Source organism: Rhododendron vialii, chromosome 4a, assembly GCF_030253575.1.
Source record: "Rhododendron vialii isolate Sample 1 chromosome 4a, ASM3025357v1".
Taxonomy (NCBI): Eukaryota; Viridiplantae; Streptophyta; class Magnoliopsida; order Ericales; family Ericaceae; genus Rhododendron; species Rhododendron vialii.
The window spans coordinates 17,744,534-17,761,454 of NC_080560.1; the positions used below are offsets into that span (position 1 = coordinate 17,744,534).

At 38.0% G+C, this 16,921-nt stretch overlaps 2 protein-coding genes across 5 annotated transcripts in view; both read right to left on the minus strand.

Annotated features, from left to right (window-relative positions):
* Window positions 1-7,291: 7,291 nt before the first annotated feature.
* The window catches only part of LOC131322880 (SNF1-related protein kinase catalytic subunit alpha KIN10-like), a 34,741-nt gene continuing 25,111 nt past the window's right edge, over window positions 7,292-16,921 (minus strand). Inside the window, exons 1-10 of one of the 4 annotated variants that reach the window (XM_058354428.1) lie at window positions 15,405-15,457; window positions 15,007-15,174; window positions 13,324-13,519; window positions 11,604-11,788; window positions 11,165-11,347; window positions 10,904-11,035; window positions 10,646-10,831; window positions 9,234-9,317; window positions 8,448-8,696; window positions 7,292-7,698 (exon numbers count right to left, since the gene is read on the minus strand). In XM_058354428.1, coding sequence (XP_058210411.1) covers window positions 7,588-7,698; window positions 8,448-8,696; window positions 9,234-9,317; window positions 10,646-10,831; window positions 10,904-11,035; window positions 11,165-11,347; window positions 11,604-11,788; window positions 13,324-13,519; window positions 15,007-15,174; window positions 15,405-15,422 — 1,512 coding nt within the window. In that variant the 5' untranslated portion in view covers window positions 15,423-15,457 and the 3' untranslated portion in view covers window positions 7,292-7,587. Of the gene's footprint in view, window positions 7,699-8,447; window positions 8,697-9,233; window positions 9,318-10,645; window positions 10,832-10,903; window positions 11,036-11,164; window positions 11,348-11,603; window positions 11,789-13,323; window positions 13,523-14,882; window positions 14,940-15,006; window positions 15,175-15,404; window positions 15,458-16,921 lie in introns of those variants that run through there. The other 3 variants (XM_058354430.1, XM_058354429.1, XM_058354431.1) reach the window with 3 other exon arrangements.
* Window positions 8,610-16,921, minus strand: part of LOC131322881 (SNF1-related protein kinase catalytic subunit alpha KIN10-like) — a 33,516-nt gene continuing 25,204 nt past the window's right edge. The window contains exon 8 of the mRNA XM_058354433.1: window positions 8,610-8,696. The gene's annotated coding sequence lies outside the window, so the exon portion shown is untranslated. The remainder of the gene's footprint in view (window positions 8,697-16,921) is intronic.

Here is a 16,921-nt window from a genome sequence, read left to right on the forward strand (position 1 = left end):
TAAGGGATAAGATCCCGAGAGTATAGGATCTGGAAAAGATACCCAACGAAAACGAGATGTTCGGCCAGTTATGGAAAAGAGTCTTAAAATGACTCTTAAGTAATAAAATTGATAAGGGACCAAGAATCCAAGATATCCAAGATTTCCTATACGAGATAGGAAACCTAGGGCAACAGGAATGCTTAGGCGGCAAGCATCTATGATTCTATAAATTCGAGGTAAACCTAAAGGCAAAAGGTACGCAATACATGGCATTCATATTGTTTTCCTACTGATAATTAGGGTTTTTCTGCTAAGTACGTGATACTAATTGACGCATCGGATGGTTTTTGGCACGAGAGGCAAAGGTGCACTCACCCCTCGTTTGTTTTACAGATTAGGGTTTCGATAAGAAGCTAGGCTTTCGGTCAAGCAGCACATGAGACTGTTATACCAATATATTACTATTCATAGAGGGTAGTTTTTGTCCACCTACATTGTCCATTTGATTGCTTGTTTCTTTTGTCTGTGTGTTTATTCTCTTCGCGACGTTGTAAGACTGGAAAACCCTAGACATGAGAGTCTTGGGGATTATTCGTTTGACATTGACAAAATCGGTGGCCTACAACGTCGCGAAGAAGAAGACCGTTGCGGATATGATGGTGGTCTTGTCAAGTATGTATGAGAAACCCTCGGCGAACAATAAGGTACATCTCATGAAGAAGTTATTTAATCTTAAGATGTCAGAAGGCACTGCAGTTGCCAACCATCTTAACGAGTTTAATACTATTACGAATCAATTGTCTACTATTTCAATTGGGCTATGAGAATGGCTGCTAGTAACTTCGCTGGCAAGGAGAAACTCAAATACGATGACATTCGAGATTTTAATCTTGAGTGATCGAGGAGGTTTGTAGGAGAGATGCAGGAGAATCTTATATGTCTAGTTTGGGTTCCGCTTTGAATACCGAGATTAGGGGTAAGAGCTAGAATAAAGATTCTAATAGAGGAAGGTCGAGGTCGTGGTAGGGAAGGAGTGGGTCAAGGACCCCTCTACATGAGGTTCAGTGTTGGAATTGTAACAAGATGGGCCACTATAGGAGAAACTGTAAGGATCCGAAAAAGCAAAATAACGATTCAGCTAATGTTGTTGCTACTGAAAATCAAGATGCTTTACTTCTTCAGTTGACAGTCCGATAGACTCTTGGGTGTTGGACTCATGAGCTTCGTTTCATACCACTGCACATCAGGAAATTATGGAGAACTATGTTGCTGGTAATTTTGGGAAGGTGTATGTGGCTTACGGTGAAGCGTTGGATATTGTGGGTATGGGAGATGTTCGAATCAAATTGCCGAATAGGTCTTCATGGTCGCTACAGAAAGTTAGACATGTTTCGAATTTGATAAGAAGTTTTATTTTTGTGGGACAGCTGGATACAGAGGGTCATTCAATCTCATTCTTCAATGATCAATGGAAGATTACAAAGGGAGCATTGGTTGTGGCTCGTGAGGTCAAGACAGGGACGTTGTACATGACGCAAAGCACAAGGGATATAGTTGCAGTTACTACTGCAAATTGTGATGCAGACCTTTAGCACCAAAGATTGGGTCACATGAGTGAAAAGGGCATGAAGGTACTTCTTTCCAAGGGTAAACTTCCAGGGTTGAAGTCGGTTCAGTTTGACTTGTGCGAGGGTTGTGTTTTTAGGAAGCAGAAGAAGGTTAGCTTTCTGAAAAACGGCAGGACTCTAAGGTCAAGGAAGTTGAAGTTGGTCCACACAAATTTGTGGGGTCCCGCTCCTGTTGAACCGCTTGGTAGATCAAGATACTCCATGAGTTTCGTCGATGACTCAAGCAGGAATGTATGGGTTTATTTTTTGAGAAATAAATCTAATGCCTTTGAAACTTTTAAGAAGTGGAGAGCTTTGGTGGAGGTGGAGAGCTTTGGTGGAGAATGAAGCGGGCCTAAGACTGAAATGTCTAAGGTCAGATAATAAAGGTGAGTATAAGGACAAAAATTTCAAGGAATATTGCGCTGTTAACAGAATTAGGATGGAGAAGACCATTCCGGGGACACCACAGCAGAATGGTGTGGCCAAGCACATGAACAATACCCTGAATTAGCAAGCAAGAAGCATGAGGCTGCATGCTGGGTTGCCAGAAACTTTTTGGGCTGATGTAGTGAGCACTGCGGCTTACTTGATAAATCAAAGACCGTCAGTTCCTTTGAATTTCAAATTGCCCAAGGAGATTTGGAGCAAAAAAGAGGTAAACCTTTCATTTCTTAAAGTTTTTGGCTGTGTTTCAAATGTTCATATTGATTCTAATGCTCGTAATAAATTGGAAGCTAAGTCTAATAAATGTTTTTTTTATTGGCTATGGCTATGAGGAATTCGGCTATCGATTTTGGGATGTGCAAAATCGAAAGATTGTAAGAAGTTGAAATGTGATATTCAATGAGCAGGTTATGTACAAGGATCGTGATAGGACAGAATAGGTTGATTATGTGCCAGAGGTGGAGAAAAAGGATGTGGTCGATTTGGATGAGCTATCTGAGGGTTTTGTGCCAAACAATAGCCAGGAAGATGAAGAGATTGTTATTCTGCAAGAGAGAGACAAAGTACATCAACTAGTGTTATCAGAAGGTTGTCTTCTAGGGTCAGCAAACCACCCCAGCATTTTTCACCGTCTTTGTACTACATATTGCTCACTGATGTTGGTGAACCAGAGTATTATGACGAGGCTTTGCAGAATGAGAGTTCAATCAAGTGGGAGTTAGCCATGAAAGATGAAATGAACTCTTTGTTGACAAACCAGACATGGGAGTTGACAGAATTGTCAGCCGGTAAGAAAGCTCTTCATAATAAATGGGTTTACAAATTGGAGGAGGAGCACGATGGTAGCAAGTGCTACAAGGCTCGATTGGTGGTCAAAGGCTTTTAGCATAAGGAAGGAATTGACTATACTGATATTTTCTCTCCGGTTGTGAAGTTGATGACAATACGGTTGGTATTGGGGATTGTGGTTGCTGAGGACTTGCATTTGGACTAGTTGGATGTGAAGACTACGTTTCTCCATGAAGATTTGGAGGAGGATATCTACATGCATCAGCCACAAGGCTTTGCAGTTAAAGGGAAGGAGAAGATGGTTTGCAAATTGAGCAAGAGCTTGTATGGGTTGAAGCAAGCTCCGACGCAATGATACAAGAAGTTTGACAGCTTCATGTGCAACAGTGGGTTCAAACGACTAGAGGCGGATCATTGATAAGCGGCCAAGATTGCATAATCTTGGTGCTTAAAGTCTCCGCTTTGTATTGACGTTTTCAAAAAGAAAAAAAAAAGAAGAAAAAGTCTACGCTTTGTAGTGTTTTATTATTCAAGTTTTCGTTTTTATTTGATATTGCACTAAAGGTTGTTTTTGTTCAGGTAGAACGTGGTTTAAAGGCGGTTTTTATCGTCAAGGATAACTCATGGAAGCATCCAAGTGTCCAAGGCCGTGTGGCGGCTCCCCACCAAGTCCCATCGGGTGATTAAATGAGTGTCGAGTGGGCATCGGGTCATTGTCGAGCTGTTCAGACCAAAGGTGAGGCCAAAAGCAATTTTCTGCCAACCCAGTACCGGTATTAGGATTTGGCCAGTACCGGTACCCACTCTCCAGAAGTTCCATTTTGGCAGCAAATTGAAGACCCGGTACCGATACTGGGAGTTGGCCAGTACCGGTACTGCCTGCAAAAAATTTCCCCGTTTTGTTTACTTTTTCAACTTTCTATCTACGGAATACTTGCCACTTTTGGCAAGTTCTGAGATATTTATTGTGAGAGAAGGGTTGGGTTCACTACAACAAAATGGGGATTTAGGGGCACTTTTGAAATGGCATTTTTTCAAAAATGCCTTATCAAGTTATTAATGCGGCACCATCTTCTAAAATGCCTCATTTGATTCCCCTTTTGCGGCAGTCAGCATTGATCCCAAATTTAACATATTTAATTTTTTTATCCTAATTTGATAGGGCAGTTTAAAGTGCCTCGAAAAGCTAGATTTAATAGGGCACTTGCTTGGAGATATAAAACTACGACGTTTTTGTAATCGACAATTTTTTTAAAATTCAGCTAGGGAATTTTGGGCACTTTTTAAAAGGTATTTTTACAAAACTGCCTCGTCAAGTAGTTAATGAGGCACTTTTAAGTGCCGCAAAACAATTTCCTCACCAATTTTCCGTAACTTGCCAAACTTAACTTATTTTTTCGGCAAAGACAAAAAATTCCCCCGAGCAAACACTGGACCAAGCCTATTCCTTTTCATCAATTTTTTTTTTCCGATCCCACCCATTAGTAATTAGATGTCGGCCAAAACATTTGCATAAGGATAGATATTCTACACTCGAACATTGCAGAGCGTAGTTCGACACATCACGCTCTTTACTCAATTATCCGAACCATTCATCTTGTAGAATTCGTCAAATTGAATCTCCACGCAAAAGTTCAAACTACCTCTCTTTCTCTCTCATTCATTACCTAGATACAAACTACTTTAAGTCTTTAAGATCTAAGAGCTCCTCCATAACTTTTCAAGCTTTTAAGTTGTAATTCCTCAAGAACACATTAAGGTATTTACGTTTCGTTAATTTCTCGAGTATTAAAGTTGTTTGTAAGCATTGGATCTTTTATAATATCAAGTTTATTTTCAAGTTCATCGGTTAAATCTTATGGCTAAATTTCTTGCTATGCTTAGCTTTTTGATTATGTGCGAGTAGTCGATTAGGCTTGGCTTTGGGGTGAATAATACTTTGTGACTTAGGTTAATCTTGCCTTTCTCAACTCGAGACTTGAAGTTTGGCTTGTAAAATAAGAAGGGCTCGCCTTTATGTAACAAAATTTGCCGATGTTAATCTCCGGTGATCATGTGCTTGCTCACATGGTTCCGGAGCGATGTCTCGGTTCGTGTTTGCCAAAAGAATGAAAGAGCTTACTTGTTTTCCATACTACACTTCTAGTCTTTAATGGTTTCATAGCTAAATCTTCTGGTTGATAGCCTATGTCATGCGATTCAACCGAGTTTTTGTTGAGAATGGTTAGATGACTTAAGTTACGAGTGTTCTGAACTTATATGCCTTGCCGCTTGTTTAATTTAGTAAAAACTCATTTTCTAGTCTTTTTCATAAGAGTAATTTCCACCTTTCAAAGCAAAACCAAAAGTTGGCCGTCTAAACACCGCAAACCCTTACATCTAAAAATCCTAGCAAGCTATAAAGATTATCTCTGTGGGAACGATTCCGGACTTTCTGGTATTTATGCTGACAACGACCTAGGCCAACGCTTGGGGTAATTCAACCTTTTTCAGCGATTAGGTTGTGGCGAAGTAATCATTGCTGTTATATCAAGAGATTTGACAAATCCTATATCATCTTGTTGCTATATGTGGATGACATGCTGGGTGCAGGGTCTTGCATCAAGGAGATAAACAATCTGAAGAGGATGTTATCAAAACAGTTTGCAATGAAAGATTTAGGAGTGGCTAAGCAAATCCTTGGGATGCGGACAGTTAGAGATAGAGCAAATGGGACTTTGAAGCTATCGCAGTCTGAGTATATCAAAAAGGTGCTCAAAAGGTTTAGCATAGGTGATGCGAAACCTATTGGAACACCTTTGGCTAGTCATTTTAGACTAACCAAGGACTATTCACCGAAGACAGACGAGGAGTGGGACTACATGGGTAAAGTTCCGTATGCATCAACAATTGGGAGTCTTATGTACGCTATTGTTTGCACACGTCCTGACATTGCGCATGTAGTGGGAATAGTGAGTAGGTACATGAGTAATCCAGGGAAGCAATGAAATGGTTTATGAGGTATTTGAGGGGTTCTATAGATGTCTCATTGTGTTTTACGAGGGCTAGCCTAAAGTTGAAAGGTTATGTTGATGCAGACTTGACGGGTGACATGGATAGTCGGAAGAGTACTACCGAGTTTGTGTATACTTTGGGTGGTACAACTCTGTGTTGGGGCTCTAAGTTGCAAAAAAATGTTGCTCTCTCAATTACAAAAGCCGAGTATGTGGCAATCACGGAAGCTGGAAAGGAGATGGTATGGTTGCAAGGATTTCTGGATGAGTTGGGGAAGACAATTGAGAAAGGAGTGTTGCACAGTGACCGTCAGAGTGCCATTTTTCTCCCCAAGAATCCGGCCTTTCATTCTAGAACGAAGCATATACAGTTGAGGTATCATTTTATCCGTTCTTTGATTAATAGTGGACAGTTGATACTTCAGAAGATTCGTGGTGCGGAGAATCCAACGGTTATGTTGACAAAGGCAGTAACTGTTGATAAGCTGAAGCTGTGCGAAGCTTCAGTTGGTCTCCAAGCTTGAGGCACTTGTGGAAATGGGTGTTGTGGGTGTTGATGAAACATGGTGTCTGTTGACGACCATTGAAGTTTGGGGAGCGTCATTGATCAATCTTCAAGTGGGAGAATTGTTAGAATGTGAAGACGATCAGTTTTTTTGACCTTGGTCCAAGCCACTGTGAGACTAGCCCGGACCACCGCAAACAAAATTTAGTTTTGAAGCTGCCAGAATTTTGGTCCAAACCAAAGTAAAGCTGGTTCGGACCAGTGGGATGCGAGAAATGCCTTTTTTAGGGCTTTTTGGTGTGCTAACTTGTTTGGACTATAAAAGCAAAGTTAGGATTCTCTCCCATTGTAATTTTGTTCATATTTTCATCATAGTGAAACCCCCCAACACCTCGTGGAGTATGATTAGACAAATTGCTTAAATTGAAATCACGTATATCGCGTGTCTTGTTCTTTCGATTGCTTGTTTCTTTTGCTTGTGTGTTTGTTCTCTCGCCCTAATAGCTTCTTCCATGATACTAAACAAGCTCTGATGTTGAGATCAACAAAAAATGCTCTGATGTCCCTTTGAACATTAGCTACGTTATTCTTGTTCGAGGCCTGCCCTAGAAAGATTCTATTATTTCTTTCTCCCCAAATGTAATAGTAGACAGAAGCAGCAAGACCATGAGCTTCGCCACTGAATTCTCAACTGTCTGAAGCAAGACATGTGAACTGGAAGAAGAAAGATTTTGAACCAAAATCCCGAAAAAGAAACACCCAATACTCGGTTTGTATCTAGAAATCTCGAGTGTTTTAAGCTCAAAACACACCCTTCCACAACTATTAGGATAAATCGAGCTTTCGTTATTGATTAATTCAATAACTCCCCAAATAGGAAGTATTACATAGAGAACCAGAAAATAGCTGCAGGGAACAAAAAGAATGTTTCAAGTTATTTTCAACCTTGTAGATCTTGAAACAAACGGTTGAATCTCTCTTAAGACTTCCATTAATATCCATTAAGCCATTTCCATCTTTGGATACAGGTAAAACACCAACAGTCCAAAGTACTAGCCACTAGGCCAAACAAACACATAAAATTGATTTGTCTTCTGTAGTAAACACACCGATGCATATGTGTAGCACGTAACGAGAATTTATTTACATCAAATTACAACAGTCTCAGCAAAGGATAATGCTCATGTTCGGAAGGGAACCTACTAGAAACGGATAAGTAATAGCTCCACTTCTTCAGTTTATGACAGATAACTTTTTCTCAAAATTAAGTGACTACCGATGCGAAGAACACAGCGCAAATTTCAAGGAAGTGCAATGGTGTCCCGTAAATCATTTGCAGATCCAGAAGATACGATGCTTCACTAGTTTTATAGAGCTGCGAAAATGTTAGACATGGCAAATTATAATGCTGGAAATAATATTGTACCTTACGCTTACAAAGATAACTTAAAACAAAGGATATCACAGTATTACAACCAAATTAAGGTTATACCAATATTCACAGAATACCAATAATAGATGTACTATGCAAAAACGATTTTCAAAATATTCCTTAGGAGTTGAATGATCTCCAGTTGTAACTAGAACCAAATAATCTGAATTTTTTTTTTCCACATAGCACTACTGGAATACTGTCCAATATTTTGTTTGTAGTTCAGAGAAACCACTGCCATCATGAAAAATCTTAAATACCACTGTATGTTGAAAATGAATTATTACACGTTTCTTTTGTTCCTCCACCACCAAAACTGCAATACTAGCCAAACTTGTTAGCCATGAAAATAAAAAGAGCCTCATACTTGCCCCAAAAAAGAACATTGTTCAATAGATGATATCATGATCTTTTCAGTCAGCATAAGAGCAAAAAATATGATGTATTCTTGCACTCTGATACAAATTTGTTTTGTTACCCTTTTTTTCCATAGATGAAAGAAAGAAACGTTGACAGTATACAATATCTGATAATACTATGTATAATTATGATATTCTCCAGTTTCTGCAGTAGCCAAGCATGATATTCAGTAACTTCAAGCCACACAAAGGTAAATTCCTACCTTGACGGTGAATAATTCACCAACGAATGGGTCAAATGATCTAAGCATGGTATAAGAAGCAAGTCATTACCTGGATTTCAAATCTAACTGCATCTTGCACCCTAACACCCGCTTTGCTCACACTCATAATTGACAATTCGAGATCGTCTTTGGAATTTACATCAGTTCCATCATCATTAAGTGTATCCTTGGGAATGGAGGAAAATAGAGGCAACCAGAGACATTTCATATTGTAAGGTCCTATCTCCTTCCATCGTACATTGAACTTCTGAAAAATCTTTAACACAGCTGTCATCGTTTCACGGGGATTTGCTTGAGACTGAAGATGAGATTTAAAAGCAAAAACCAACGAAATGATAACCATTGTTAGAGTTTGTCCTATATTGGTTAAATATAACCTCCAAACATAGTATATGAGCCTAGGCAGCCTTTCCACTCATTGCCAATTGGTTTTGAGTTGGATGCTTTAACAATGTATCAGAGCTAGATTTTCAAAGGCCTTGGACATGACTCTATGTCGTTGATGGTAGGTTTCTCCTTTGTTTGTCATCGATAGTTGATTGTTGTCTAATGCGTTGAATCTTTTGTTCACCTCACTACGTTTGAGTCAGGGGTCGCACGTGCAAAAGAGTATTGGAGCTTGTCTCACATTGGTTAAATATAACCTCCAAACCTAGTACATGAGCCTGGACAGCCTCTCCACTCATTGCCAATTGGTTTTGAGTTGGGATGCTTTTAACAACCATAATGATGTCAAAGCAGCTATAATGGAGAAAGCATTTAATAGAAGAAAACACAAAAACCATATTCACGTAGTAAAACGTATCAACTATCAAGTAAGAAAATATATTATAACCTGAAATCCAAGTGCCCACTTTCTTTGATCATGAGTTTGCGATCTCAAGTATATTTCAGGACGATCCTCATGTACCAGATGTTGCTAAGATTGGAGAAAAAAACAGAAATCAATGTACGATCAACCCGACACATTCAAGAAAAATATATATTCCATAAACAATAATGTCCATACAGATTAAGAAAAACTAGCATAATTCTCTGTTTAACAATTCATCTTTAGGAATTCTTCTCTTTTCCCGACCTAGCTTACAACTCTCGCATCATGTGCTTCTCTAACGCAAGAGAGGGCCATTGTCAATGAGCTTTTTTACTCTAGTACTAATGCTCAAACCATTGCTGTAACACAGGTTTCAATTGGTGAGAAAACTAAGCTTGGAGTTTAATGGTAATTATATCGAAGTCAAGTCATGCTGAATTATCACGTTAGATGATTACTGAAACTGAATACACACACGCAAACGCTCACGATTATTACAAGAAAAGTAGAAAACTATTCATTCAACCAGGAATTGGAAAGGATCAAGGTTACAGTCACTCGTTACGAACTCCTACAACACTATTACTCACGATTGTTACCTAATTGATCATACTGGCATATCCTTGTGCCACATTGGTTTAATAGCCTCTAAACTAGTAGATGATGCTCATGGGCCTCTCTAGTCATTGCTCGTTGATTTCGTATATGGTGCTTGACAGTAATTATGATGTACAAGAATGATTCTCAAGTGCTTGGCATAAGATAATGAAAGATTGACGTAATTCAACGTGCATAAGCAGAATACCAATGGGGAACAAGTACAGATAGAAAGTGTTGAACCTAAGACCTCCTATAAAATGAAACTATGGTATATCACTAGTTGTCCCCAAAAGTTTTAAGCCGACTTCTTCCACAGTTTTGAGAAAATTGGCCTAATGACAAAATTACTAATATAATTTACCCACTAAGATCTATGAATTATGTAGTCTATCGGACCTTGTGTTATTGTATGTTTGCATGTAATGGCTTACATGTCTAGTTTGTCTTTGATTATTTCTCAATGTTACTTCTCAATGATTATTTTTTTGAGTCTTAAACTCGGCTTGGTTGTACAAAGTCCTCATATTGTGTTATATCTACCTGTATTCCATTGGCTCTTGTATTTGCATTTCAATTCCAACTTATCTATTTTACTGAAACAAAAAGATGCCATACATTGAATCTGCACTACAATGTGAGTAGAGCTATCAATTATCAAAAACAAACTACAAACCTATGGTACACACCAAATAACATGATTCAGCTATTCGACCATAAATGTTAGCTCCTAGTGATTGTAATAGATTACATAGTATAAAAAGATGAAATCTCAAAGAAAAAATCCAACAAAAAAAATAAAAAATCATTATACAGGTATAAGGAATCATGCTTACCTTTTCGGTGTTGTAACCTTCAGTGACCATGGGCTCAAGCAGATATCGAGGAATATGTAGTTGAAACCAAGGATGCCGACGTATTTCAGGGATTGACAAGCGGCTTATTGGGTCGACAATAAGTATCCGGGAAATCAAATCACGTGCAGCAATAGACAGATAGTTTGGGAAGGTGTATACTCCGTTCTGATAAAAGAAACATATTGAAAGACTCAAAAGAATTAATTTAAGACTCAAATATCAACCCATATAACCTACATTGATCTTTGCATATAAACCCGGAAGATTATCATCATCGAAAGGAAGCCTCCCACACATAAGAGCATATAAGATGACGCCACAGCTCCAAACATCAACCTCGGGACCAGCATATAATTTGTTAGAGATAACCTACACAAAAAGGGTAAGTTGATTCATTGGAGAAAGAGTTTCTCCTCCTTTTCCGCTTCTATAGTATGAAAGCAGTTGGAGCATAAGGTCACTCTTATGGATCTACCTATTTCAAAACCAATTACATACCTCAGGAGCTGCATAATTCGCGGATCCACAGCTTGTTTTGAGAAAATGGCCATCCCGCATGATATTGCTGAGACCAAAGTCAGCAATTTTGATATTGTGTTTTGAATCCAAAAGTAGATTTTCTGGCTTGAGGTCTCGGTGGACCACCATGTGATGGTGGCAACATTCGACGCCTGAAATGATCTACTCTATCATTAGATAACCACTTTATATGGTTAATTTCCTTCACTTTTTCATCATTCAAGTGGAACAGAAAATAAGTTTATACGAGAGGATGTTAAAAACGCCACTGTAAAGTTTGACAAAGAACATTGTCCACCCAAAAAGATACATAAAATCAGTGGAAGCGTAACCTGTCCTAAGAAAATTTCATAAAAAGTAAATTTGTTGAAAACTAAAAAAACATGGCCAGAATGAAATAAACTAGCAACTTAAGTACCTGTTGGAAGAAGTGGCGAGCCTTGTCTTCTTTGAGTCTACCCCTCACCGTGATATAATCAAAAAGTTCACCAGAATTCATGTACTCCATGACAACATAAATTTTTGATCGAGACTCTATGACCTCATAAAGGCGAACTATGTGTGGATGGGAACATAGCCTTAGGTTGTTGATCTCTCGTCTCACTACAACAACACAACACGAATAAATGATAGTGTCAATTTGTTGATAATGCCATAGAGGCCAAAATAACTTCATCGGAATCGACATTTTAGAAGACAAAGAATTTAATATTTTTATGACTGCAACATAATGAAAAGAAAAAGCCAGAAGAAATGTAACAAAAAAGGGTAAGAACAAAAATATGATCCTATAGGTGCTACATACATGCAATGATAATGCATCTTCTGAAGAATACTTTGATGCCAATAAACACTAAAAGCCCCTTGGTAGTTGTTATCACTTATCAACGCAACAAACTTTCAAAACAATTACTAGCAGTCCGCTAGATAGATCCATTTCCTTTATTAGGATCTGTGTTCCTAAGCTGTGCCTACAAAGCTTCCATTGGCTATCAACCTACCAGGCTACCACAACCCTCCTCCTTTCTCTTGGATTGAGACTCGTTGAGTAAGAAATCCAATGCTAAGCACGACATCAGCCCTGTTCCTTAGTTTACTAACTCTAAATCGCGTAAAATCCAATCGAATTTCATCGAATTCCCACCTCCTTGTCAATTTTGTTTAACTTGATTCTATTCTCATTTTTTTCATTCAAATTGATTGAATGATAGAACAACCTTTGGATTGATTGATCAATCAACCGAAAGTAATGGAATAGAATAGGCCAACAAAGAATGGAACATGATTGATCGAAAGGAAAGGCAACCAGTTCCGCTAGACTTTATACTGCCAAAAGAGAAAATACTTTAAGCATCTAAAATGTTGGTGACAATTGTGAAACAAGAACCTTGCATTTTGGTTGTCAAATAAGTCCGACATCTGCCAGCCTTGACCAAAGTTCTGCTAGACTTTATACTACAAGGAAAAAAAACACTTTAGGCATCTAAATGTTGGTGTCACTTGTGAAACAAGGACATTGCATTTTTGTTGTCATATGAGTCGAACATCAGCATGCCTTGGACACATTGATGTGGCTCGTTGATACTTTATTAACTTAATTATTGGGCAAGTTAAGGATTGCTAGTTCTTGTTCATTTGCCAAAAATGTTGAATTCTAAACCGAGTTGTTACAGTTTGTTGGTGAGGTTTGTGAGTTTGGGAGTTAATCTTCTTAGTTGCATTACTAGTAAGTTACACTAGTGTGTGTTGAATGATGTTTAAACTTTAAATTAGGCATCAAAAGCTTTTCTGTCATTGACAAGGAACAGCATATTCAGCACCAAAAACCCACACAGATGGGCTACCTTTATAGCACCGGAACATACTGAAATTCCGTTTGATTAAAAGATATGAACAATATGAAAAATCATCGTGAGTACTTGTTATCTTTCTCAAAATGCATAAGATAGTCTTCAGGATTAAGACAAAGCCAAAATTTCTGCATATTGCTTTGCAATTTCTGAATACTTGTAGTTCATATCGGCTCTTTGATAGAGAAGTTATTAATGTGACCATGCCCTTTTCTGAATTACAAAAGAGTGACCAATGCATCAGTCTACTTCCCCAACACTAGAACAGAAATCAAATGTATGACGCACCTTTTTCAGCATCAGAATCATTAATTGATTGACGCTTTAGGATCTTAATAGCAACTTTAATCTTTGTCGGGATATGAATTGCAAGTTTCACTTTACCAAATGCCCCAATACCAAGGGTCCTCCCAAGCTTATAATTTGACAAAATGTTCGAAGATGATGCCCTCTGCCTTACACCAGATCCATCCATATTTATATGCTACTGATAACAAGGTATTAAGAGTTAAAGAGTTAAGAGGGACCCACGACTTAATGAAAAATATAAGAAAAATTAGCAGCAGCTGATACTTAGCGTTGTAAACAAAACTAAGCAACATGTAGCCAGCCATGACAATACAATGAAGATAGAGGATTTGTACAATATTATGGCAAAAATGAGAGCCCGCAAGTTAGAATATGTTTCCAAGATTCATTGTCGAGAAATTCGTAAAATTTGGTCAGTTGACGATTTTCAAAATGCTTCTTTTTCTTTTTTCCTTTTGAGAAATTTTTGGAAAAGAACCCATTTCAATTTTGAAGTTTCCATATACACACTCGTAAAAAGAACCATGTAAAATTGTAAATGGAAAACCTATAACTACGCATGTGCAACATGTATCATCTGTATTTTGTCTTTCATTTTATGAAACTTTCCAGTGTTGGCTTGTGTGTGTCCAGTGCCATGAACTTGTCATGTTGTGTGTTTGTGCTAGTACGATATGGCAGCCCAAGAAATCCTTGGTCATGGAACATAACGTGAAGCATCTTTAGAAGATAAACGATACAAAATGTACTAAGCCTGTCGAACTGAGAAGCGACAGAGATTTTGAAACAGAACTTAAACGCTTGGGGCAAAACATGATTGGGCTAGTACCACAAGCACCACATGCCTAGGTTGTCTCTTATACTGTATTGTGCCATAAAAGCAAGTATAAAAATATACCCGTTCAAGATAGCAGTAAATGCTTCAAAATGTCCCCCAAGGTTGTAGCTTTTACCATTTGGGCCCAGAGAGGTCACAGGTTCGAGGCATGCTATCGACACCCCTCAACCCAGACCAACAATTCCTGACTATTGGCCGCTTGCCTAGGATGGGAAAGTAGTTGCTATGGCTTTTAAGGGAGGGCTGCTACACAACTACACCTGAGCGACCTCTCTCAGTGATTCAATCCTAATGACCCACATCAACTAAGTATAGGCTTGGTCTTGTGTAAACAAGCTCTTGAACACCCTCTTCTTGTAAGCCCGGTTTTCAAGGGTGAGTTCTTCCCATGAGTTTGTATCACTCCGCCCTTGTTGCCGAGCAAAAAAGTAAAATGAAATTTGCTTCGAGATGGTTTCCATGAAATACCCTAGATAAGCCTCAACAATTATATGAATACACATTCCAATCTAGTGGAGAACCAGTCAGCAATTTAGACAATTTGTTTCATGCACTGATTTACAAGAAGAGGCAAAACCAATCTCTGCATGGATAGTGACCAAAACCCATATATGGACGAATCAGCCTAACTATCAATGAATTACTGAGCATTTTACAAAAGGAAAAACATAAATGAATACCCAATGAAGCAGTAAATTACCCATACAAACCGTGGAAATAAACCCTGATAGAGATTTATCATTAGACTGGAGAAACCAATTCTAATTCTAACTAATACTCCGTGAGAACTGAGACTTTTTTTCAAAGATACGAAAATAGCATACCAAATATTGCCTTCTTGATCCCCGGAAATTGGAAATTAAGAGCTTAAGACAGCAGATGAAGCTAAACTGGAGGAAGGGTTTATGAAAATGAATGAATTTAGAAGCCTGCCAAATGATTAAAGATGATGATAGAGAGGAAGACAAATCTTGGTGGTAACGCTTAAGTCTTAAGCAAACCAAAAGTGCTACATATACAACAGTTGTGTAAAACACAACACACAACCAATCTCTAGCCGTCCATTGCTGTAATAAATAGCCAAAATTCGCTCAAACTCTTTCCCATAAAAGTTAAACTTTTCCTTGGAAGAGCTTTTATAAAATCTAAACCGTCCAAATACATCTAGACGGTCAAAATTACGCACACAACCAACACAACGGTTGTGCAAGTAGCATTTTTGTAAGCAAACAGGGTACATGCGTGTATATGATGGATACTATATGGAGGTACTTATAGCAAATATGAATATATGCGTGGGAGAGAGGGAAAATGAGATAATGAGAGGAAAAATCATTTGGTGGTTTTGGGCACCGCCATGTGCCGGTGTCCCAACACTTTTATTTACCACGGTATAATATATAGGACAGTTATAACTATTTAAAAATGTGATTTGTTCAATGAGTTAACTATATCCGACAACCTTGATTTTCATAACTTTGTTTTGATTGTCAAGCTTTACACAATGAACAACTAAGATCACATTTTAGTGCTTAGGAGTTGGGACGATGCCTTTTTTTACCAAAGAGGCCCCAAGTCCAAAAAAATGTAGCTCCCAAATACTTCTCATTTTGTGATCCAAAAATTACACGTCTTCCGTGGTAGGCTACCTTTGTTGGCGGAGCGAGGTGACGTTCCGCTTTCTTTTTAAACCTTCTTTTTGAAAAAGAAGGTATTTTCAAGCTCAAATATAATGAAAATAAAAAATAATTTTTTAATTTTTTTTGCACCGTTTAAAAAATCTTAATGAGATCTATCAAACAAGATCCATATTGGTAGGAAAATTATTTGCGTAAATATATGATTTTTAAGCTTGAAATTATCTTCATTTTCTAAAAATACGTTTTTGGAGAAAGTGGAACGCCCTCGAGTCAGATATAATTAACTCATTAATCTTACGTAAGTAGTGGAGAGTGACACTCCACGATCAGAATTAAAATCCAGAATATCATCCTAATAAATGGAGTGCCTTGCTGCTTGGGTTATCATTAGTTAATTAAGAATATTAGTCAAATGATTGCATTTTTTTAGGGAAATTAGACAAATAAAACGAATTTTATCTTTCATTGACATTGCTAAGATCTTTCCATTTAACAACACCTTGAGATAGCATAGTCTTAAAGTTAAGGAAGTGAAACGCAAGGTTCAAATGAATTTCATCTCAGTAAAGAATGTAAGTCATTGAAAAAATCTCGAAGAACCAAGAAAGCACCAAAGACAGAATACATGCTGACCTCATTTGCTATGCCTATTGGATATTTCGCTTTCCCAGTTAATTTTTAGTTGACTATAATAAGAGGAATCAAGATCGCAAAGATCACTCGGATGGTCCTTTTTTCCTTTAAAAAAAAAAAAAAACTATTAGAAGGGGCAGGCCATTTTATACCCCTTTGAGAGTGAGATCAGGACTCATTAAAAACTCCAAAATGTTAAAATCAAATTGATCGACTATTGATAAGGCCGGTCTTGGTCAAATCATATTTAAACATGAATGTGTGTGTGGGAGAGGGGACAATTAATTTGCAATGCAACGGTTATTTATAACGTTTTTCTCATACGGGGTGGGACCTACGTCATGTGGAAGACGTTATAAATAACCGTTGTATTGAAAGGGAAAGAGAGGCTTGGTCTTGGTCAGTAGAATTATTTGTGAGTGATACGTTTAAAGCCGGCCAACTATTCTTTAAGGTTTGTTTGGAA